We start from the raw sequence: 8,110 nt of genomic DNA on the forward strand, positions 1-8,110 counted from the left end.
GGTACGTACGGTACGTACGTACGGAGTACCGGTAGACCGTCGTAACGACGTAGTACCGGTACGACGGTGNGNNGNGNGNGNGNGNGNGNGNGNGNGNGNNGGGGGGATGGGGGGATGAGGTTTGGGGATTGCCTGCGGTTGTGATTCGTATTTTACAGCGGACGGAATGGAATGACGGGCGGACGACGACGGCGGCGGTGGTGGTCGAGTGTGGACGGAAGAGGGGTCGAGCGGCGCAGAAACGACGCCGCGACGGCTGCGTCCTCGACCGGGGAGCCGGGGACGGCGAGAAAAGTGTCGGGGGAGCGGAAGAAAGACACAAAGAGACCGAGGGTAAAAGAGAGCGAGGCGGATGGGAGAAAACGGGGCGAGATGCCCATCCCCACGCAGGCCGCCGCTGGGCCGAGAGAAGGAGAAGGCGCGGAGACCACTAGGCGGGGCCGAGTTCGAGGACGGAGAGATGATGCGATACACGGAAACGACAGGGGTTGATACGGGAGGCGGGCGGTGGGGGATCAAGTCTGCCTGCTGGCGAGAACGACGGGTCGACGGGGACCCAAGAAGAGCCGAGCGTGACCGGCGTCAAGAGGCAAGGATCAGCGACGGCGGGATCGCGGATCGACTCGAGAAACACGAGTGGCCCCCGGCACTGGCGGCGGAGCGGAGCGGTTGACCAAGCACCGGCCTCTACGACAGCTGGGCGCTGACGACCCTGGCGCCGAAGCTGAGTCCGTTGCCGCCAAAGCTGGCGGCGCGTGGGCTGGCGCACAGCTTCGACATGGCGTCCTTGCGCGTGCGGCTGTTCTGTCGCGCTTGGAAGTTGACCTCCTTGAACTCCATGGGCTGCCCCTTGGGCTGGCGCCGCGGCTGGATCGGCGGCAGAGTCAGGCCCGACTGCATACCGCCGCCACTGCTGTTGACCTGCCTCTGCTCGGCCGACTTGGCCTCGGCGGTAAAGGCGCGGTGGCGCGGGGCGGCCGACAGGCTGATGGCGCGCGGCGTGGCCTTGGGCGCGTAGACGCTCGGCGCGCTTGCCATGGTCGGGGTCGAGGGCGCAGCTGCAGCCCCGGCCGAGGGGGCGCCCTTGCCCACGCCGCCGTACTTGGCCGTGGACGAGGGGGCATCGCCGCGGGCGGGGGCGCTGCCGCCACCGAGCAGCATCTTGCCCAGGTCGGTTGCGAGGTCGAGATCCTCCTCGCTCGTCTCGGGCGTCTGGTCGCCCTCGACCGCCTCATCCTCAAACGAGGGCGCCGCCGAGCGCGAGCCCTCCGACGCGCTGTCGTCGATGACAATCGTGGGCGTCATGGTGCGCGACCTCCACGAGGCGACGCTCTCGGCCGTGCCCGAGGTGGTCCTCTCGCGTCCCTGGCCCACCTGTGGCGAGCTGATGCGCGCCAGAGGCGGGCTGGCGCGTCGGTCGGCGCTCGACGCGCCACCGCTCGCGCGCCAGCTGCGCTGCTCTAGGGGCACGCGAGCGGAGCCGTCGCTCTGGTTGCGTCCATGGCCGCCATTGGCCGCCGATTGCTGCTGCTGCTGCTGCTTGAGCGCCAGCACCTGCGCGTGCTGCTGGGTGAGAGCGGCAAAGTGGTCGTCCAGAGTCTGCTGCTGCTCCTGCTGCTGCTCGTGAGAAGCAGAAGCGAGGTCGCCGGCCTGCTGCAGGTAGGCGTGCTGAGCCTGCCTCTGCCTCAGGCTCGCCTGAAGGCTGGCCTGAGCCGCCTGCCTCTGCTCCTGGGCCGAGGCCACCGGGGGACCGGCGCCGCTTCGGTACTGCTGCTGCTGCTGCTGCTGCTGCTGCTGCTGCTGCTGCTGCTGCTGCGAGTAGAGCTGCTGGTGGGCTTGGAGCTGCGGACTGCCGTGGTGGGATGACGTCTGGAGGGCCGACATCTGAGCCTGACGCTCGTACTCGGCGTGGATCTGGGCGAGCAGGAAGCGCTGGTGCGCCACCGCCTGCTGCTGCTGCTGTTGCTGCTGCTGCTGAAGCTGCTGCTGCTGCTGCTGGAGGCGCATCAGCTCGAGCTGCTGTCGCGCTGCCAGCTGCTGCTGCAGGATCTGCTGCTGGAGCTGGTCTTGGTGCGCGTAGTAGGCGTTGACGCCGTCGTGTCCGCCGTAGGACGCGGCGCCCTGACCGCCGAGGGCGGCTCGCAGCCGCATCGCGGTCAGCTGCTCCTCGATGCTGGCCTGCATCATCGAGGTATCGCGCGGCGTTGAGCGACCGTTGCTGTGACTCTGGCTTGCGTAGCTGGCCGCCTGCGGCTGCGCCGGCAGCGGGCTCTGCTGCCGCGACGGCACCGAGCTGGGGGTGAAGACGGCCGCGTTGGCCTTCATCTGGGCGCCGTCACCCTGCGTCAGGATGCGCATCAGGTCGACCTGTTGATGGTAGCCTCCAGAGGGTTCGGGCCCGCCCGTTCGCAGTCCCGAGAGGAGGTTGGCGCGGTTGCCTGGCTGCGAAGCCTGCATCGACTGGGCGTCTTGGCCGTAGTAGTGGGCGGCGAAGTGCTGCTGCTGGTGGTGCTGCTGCTGCTGGTGGTGGTGGTGCTGGTGCTGCGGGTGCGATGACGCCATCTTGAGTGATGCGGATCGGCGGAGGAGAGAGTAATGAAGCGGGGCTAAGGACGGATGCTGTAAGGGTTGTGGCAAAGCAGGCTAGCTGCTGTGAGTACCTCGCCCGTGCGCGTCTTGTCGAGGGATTGGTGTAGGCGGCTCGCACCGAGGTGACTGGCAAGCCGTGACGAGAGCGAGAGGGAGGGGCTCGAGCGCCAGACGCGAAGCCGCACTGAAGCGTAAAGCGGAGAGAGAACGAGGTTCGGTGGTGAGACGGCCGGCAGCGCTTGTGCCAGTCAGCGGCGGACGGCGAGGCGGAGATGCGGTATACCGGGGATAGGACGAAGAGGTGCCGAATGGAAGACCTGGGGAGAAGTGGACGTCCGCTGCAGGTGGTGCGAGATCCCCTGGAGAGGAAGAGGGATGGAGTAGAGAGCCCAAAGGGTAGTCGGTCGACGGCCACTCGGAGGGTTGGGCTGGTCGGTCGAGGTGTGGGTGCAGAACGACGATCGCCGAGAAGTCAGCCAGCCTGAATCCAGAGCAGAGCGGCGAGGAAAGCGCTGCGGAGGCGTGCGCGGGCGAGGCTCACCTGCTAGAGCCTGGCTTGTGACGGGCCGAGGGAAACGGACTTGGACGGACTGAGACGGAGGAGCCTGCTAGAGGCTCGTCGTTGTGTAAGGCGATCCGGCGCGGTCTAGAGCGTGCTGCTCTGTGAAGGTGCTCCTGGCTGCGAGTTGAAAGGTGTAAAGTCGAAGAAGGACGCTGAGAGGACGATTGGTCGGGCGTTGGGGGTTAGACGGGAGAGAGGTCGATCTGTTGCGAGCGATTCGAGTCGACCAAGGGCGGCGATGTTGTGGTGCTGGTTCTGCCTTTTTTTATCTTTGCTTTCTTTCTTTTCTTGTTTGATCAGGCCCGGCGTCGAAGGCCGAGCAGGAGGATGCGAGGCGAAGCGAGGCGCACCGAGGCCGCCAGAGAAGGAGGCAGCGATGGGCTACGGGAGAGCGAAATGTGAAGATGCGAGCGAGTGGCGACCTTGCTGCCGGTCGCTCGATGGACGAGCAGAGCGATTCCCTTGGCGAGCTTGTCGGCAGGCACTGCTGAGCGCCTGAAAGATGAAGAGGACGGGGTCGAAAGCGTCGTAACCGTCGAGACGGAGAGGATGAGGATGGAGGTGGTGGTGGAAAGGAGCGCAGGTGTCGCGAAGAGGGCAGCTACTGAAGTGAAAGATCAAAGTGGGTCGGATAAACGAGAATTACGGGCGGCGACAGCAACAACGACGGCGACGACGGCGGCGGCGACGGAGGAGGAGGGGGATGCGAACCAGAGACGAGGGAGGGATGGAGGGGGGGGGGAAGACAAGATGGGTTTGGAGGTGAGGGGTGATGGCGGCGACGGTGGCGGCCAGGCAGGCAGGCAGGCAGGCAAGCGGGCAGGAGGTGGGCGGCGCCTGCGCCTCCCCTGCCAGCCAGACAGCCTGACCTGGCAGGCCCCACCGTGCTTGAATTTTTGCCTCGCCTGGCCCGCCGCTGCTTGGTTGCCTGCCAGGCGGCCTGCTTGCGCTGGCGTGTTTGCGCTGCGCAGCCCATGCAGGCCAGGCCTGGCCAGAGCGGGCGGGCGGGACCCAAAGGCCTCGCCCCGCCTGGCCTCGCATCTGCTGCCTGGATGCCTGCCTGCCCTCCTGCCGGCAAGAGGGGAAAAAAAGAAAGACGGTGGGGCCCTGCGCCGTGCCTGCCTCGACTGCGCCTGGCCGCGTGTCCGCACTCTGAGTCCACGTCTCGGGCGAGAGGAAACCTCGGCCCTCGGCCCAGACCCCAGCCGACCCTCCCGGCTCCGGCCGTCTCGCTCGTCCGCTCGTACGACGCGACACCATGCCCCCGCCTGCCATCTCACCTTACCTCGCCCGCTGCGGATCGCCGTCCCTCTGTCCTCGCTAGGGCTCACTCGGACGGTGTGCGACGCCCTTTGCGCACACATAGCATGGCATCGCTGCCTCGCTGCCTCGCCGCCGCTCCTCAAGGCATCGACAGCTTCTCGGCGCCTCGGCGCCTCGCACTGCGGCCACTCTGGCCGCTGGACGCGCACGCCGGGAACGCACCCGCCCTTGGCGCCGATGCTCAAGTCGGCAGCTCAAGCAAACGGCGTCGACGGGCCGCCGCTGGCGAGACCTCGGCCTCTGCTACGACGATTGACTCCTCCAACATGGCCCTGGAAGCGGCGCTCGCCCGCAGCGCGGACCAGACTAGGCGCGGACGGCGAGCCGGCTTGCAAGGCTAGCAACGACGTCGGCATTGGCTACGGCCCTCCTCAAGCCTACACTCCTGCTCAGCCATGTCGCCTGCGCAGAGGCCCGCAGCCTTGCGCTCGTGCCTGCCCCTCGGCAACTCCTAAGAGGGCATAGTAGCAGTGCCGCAGTCGCCGTGACATGGTGCCATCGACCCCTGCTCACGCGACGCCGCTGAGCCTAGCGACACGCAGCCTATCCTGCTTCCAAGGACAAGGCCCGTGACAGGCTGCGACTGAGTGCCTGCCCACCGCTGCTCACCAAGTGGAAAGGCAGGCTCCTGACGAGCAATGCCGATGCAAGACGGGCCTGCCCAGGGAGTCCTATGACCCACAGATGCCCTTCATGTCAAGTCAAGCAGACCCCCCAGGCATGCCATGTACCTGGCCTGAGCAAGCTGTATGTCTTGCAGGCACCTTTCCTGGTGCAGATTGGTAGATTTCTACCTTTTTGTCCTAACATGTCCCTGGCAGCTTCTTGGCACCTTGCAGAGCAGGTGTGGATGTTAACGCCAGCTTACTTTAGCTTACTTTAGATCCTGAGCCTGTTGCAAGTTCCAATATACAGTTGTCCTACACTGGCTTTGTGGAGAAGCAGCTTGCTATCCAGAGAAAGAGCAAATTTCCATGCGTTTTCAACACTTTGCCCAACAGATCTCCACATCTGCTGGGTGAAAGAGCCTGCAACCTTGCAGATCTGCTAGCCCTGATCCTCAGGCTTGCAATGATGCTTGGAGCAGCCTGATTGGACCCCTGGAAGGCAGTTTGCGTGGGCAGAATGTCAATTTCCGACGATTTTCGAGCATTTTCAACACTTTGCCCAACAGATCTCCACATCTGCTGGGTGAAAGACCCTGCAGCCTTGCAGATCTGCTAGCCCTGATCCTCAGGCTTGCAAAGATGCTTGGAGCAGCCTGATTGGACACCTGGAAGGCAGTTTGCGTGGGCAGAATGACGATTTCCGACGATTTTCGAGCGTTGATAACTGACCAAAGGGACAGGAGATGCTCGAATCGGATGGTGGTGTGCTGGCAGACCCGGTGGCGCGCGCGCGCTAGCTAAAATACAGGAATCTCGGAAATCGGAAAAAAGGAAGACGCACCTCGGAGCCGTTGGCAGAGCCCCCAACCCGAAAAGGCCCCGTCCCGGAGCCGAAGCTCTCGGGCGGGAAGTGCTAGCTATGGGAAGACTGAGACGGAATGGAACTCGGAACGGGAATCGGAACGGAAGAACGGAATGTGGAGAAGCGGTCACAGCTCGGGAGTCTTGTCATCGGTCTCGTCGACGATGGCGTTGAGGGCGTCGAGATCTGCGTCGTCCTCGGGAAGTGCTGGCCAGAAGCGCTTGAGACGACGACGATGAGCGCGTTCGATGTGGGACGCATCGGCGAGGAGCCGGATGCGGTACGACCGGCGGAACTTAGCCTCGACGACATATGGGCCCGTCCAGCGCGGTGCAAGCTTGGCTGCGGTGGCGTAGGTGGAACGGAGTCTGCTCTTGTACTTGAGGACGAGATCGCCTTCTTTGAACTCCTCGGGGTCACGTCGCGGCGCTGACGTGCATAGCTGGCGGTCTTGGCTGCCGAGGTGACGGATCTGGGCACGCTCACGATCGGCATCGACAAACGCGCGGGCCAGCTGGCGTTGCTCGACTGTTGGCTCGACGGTCGCGGCGACAAGATCCTTGCGTGGGTAGCGCGTCAGCCCGTAATGTAGCTGTAAGGGCGACAGGTCGGACAGCTCCTTCATCGGGTGTCTGTTGACGGCACGGAGTGCGTCATCGAGGTGCGGCAGCCATTGGGCGGATGCGGTCTCGCCGATAGGGACCTCTGTTGGCGCGGACAGCTTCTTGAGCTCGTTGAGGATGGAACGGTTGGCGCGCTCGACCATACCATTGACCCAGGGTGCGTACGACGGCGTGATGTGGTGTAGCGTGCCGACGTTCTTGAGATAAGTTGCAACCTCTTGGCAATCAAAATGGGATCCTCCGTCAGTCACGAGCGTATGCAGCAGGTGGCCAAGTGCCTTGCAAAGCAACGTGAGCGCCTTGACGACCTCTTGGCCGGTGGCGCTGCGGACTGGGAACGCCCATGTAAAGCGCAAGAAGTAGTCGATGACCACCAGGAGCTTGCTGATACCGTGCGATGATGGCATCGACACGAAGTCAGCGGCCCATGTCTCCATTGGTGAGATGACAACAACCGGGCTGAGAGTGGTGCCCTCGGTTGGCCCAAACTGCTGGCATGTCTGGCAGCGCTTAACGAACTCTGCGACGTCACTGACGAGGCGCGGCCAAGTGAGGCGTTGCTGGAGGCGGAGCTTGGCGAGAATCGTGGCACGGCCGTAGTGACCCTCGCGATCATGGACCTGTTGCAAGATGTAGCGGCCTTCCTTCCGCGAGACGATGCGGAGTGGCCACAGCGCGGAGCGATACCAAAGCTGACCGTCTTTGACAAAATACAGCCGTTGCCTGCGGAGTTGGTCCCGAATTGCGCGGTCCTTGGACATTTCGAGGAGGAGAAGGAAGCGTACCGTGGCCTCGAGCTCGTCGCCTAGTAATAAAGTCCACTCCCACCCACGCGATGGTGGTTTTTGGACGCTGCTCTGGTGCCGCGTGCCCAAAATTGCTTGCATGAATCTGGACGATGGGAATTCCCACCGTCCTCTCGTCCAGTGCGTTTGCAATCCAACTTTTTGTCGTGGCAGGGTGGGAATCTGCAGAGCGTGCAGCACCACCACCTCCACCACGACAATCCAACTTTTTTCAGTACAGCGCCAGCCATGCCATCACTGCACGCCTGCAGAAGACCCTTAATTGCGCAGTGGTTGGTGGTGTTTCGTGGTGGTGGTGGTGGTGGTGGTGGTGGATGGTGGTTGGTGGTGGATGGTGGTTGGTGGTTGGTGTCAGGTTTGACCCACCCACCGTCATTTGCAGGACGTGTTGAACGCGTGTTTGTGCTCTTTGCGCGATATGCCAGGAACGCTCGATCACCCCAGGTCCGTCGAATATCGTCGCATTTTGCATTCCCTTTTCTGTGGCAGTCGTAACATCACCAGTAACCGTAGTTTGCTGCAACTACCGTCTTGCTATAGTCAGGCACCCATTATCAGGGTGGGCTTTGTCCGCACCATGAAGCACCCATATGCCTCAGCAGCTGTGTTCGCTTTGTCGCGGGGCGCCCAACAAACACGCCTTTGACGCCTGCTCTCAGCGTGAGCAGGCCGCCTTGTTGCGCAGTGCCCGACAAACGGTCGCTGGGGGCTCACCTTGTCGCGCGGCACCCGTCAAA

General features: G+C 63.6%; 2 protein-coding genes across 2 annotated transcripts; both read right to left on the reverse strand.

Moving 5' to 3' along the window:
• Window positions 1–687: 687 nt before the first annotated feature.
• Window positions 688–2,562, reverse strand: PFL1_04898 (uncharacterized protein; the record flags this gene model as incomplete). Its single annotated transcript, XM_007882426.1, has 1 exon — window positions 688–2,562. The coding sequence occupies one exon, from the start codon at window positions 2,560–2,562 to the stop codon at window positions 688–690; it is 1,875 nt and encodes a 624-aa protein (XP_007880617.1).
• Window positions 2,563–6,071: 3,509 nt separating this feature from the next.
• PFL1_04899 (uncharacterized protein) lies at window positions 6,072–7,328 on the reverse strand (the record flags this gene model as incomplete). The annotated part of the gene is made up of 1 exon (XM_007882427.1): window positions 6,072–7,328. One exon carries the CDS (start codon window positions 7,326–7,328, stop codon window positions 6,072–6,074), a length of 1,257 nt encoding a protein of 418 aa, XP_007880618.1.
• Window positions 7,329–8,110: the final 782 nt, after the last annotated feature.

This window comes from Pseudozyma flocculosa (genome assembly GCF_000417875.1).
Source record: "Pseudozyma flocculosa PF-1 unplaced genomic scaffold scaffold00016, whole genome shotgun sequence".
NCBI lineage: Eukaryota > Fungi > Basidiomycota > Ustilaginomycetes > Ustilaginales > Ustilaginaceae > Pseudozyma > Pseudozyma flocculosa.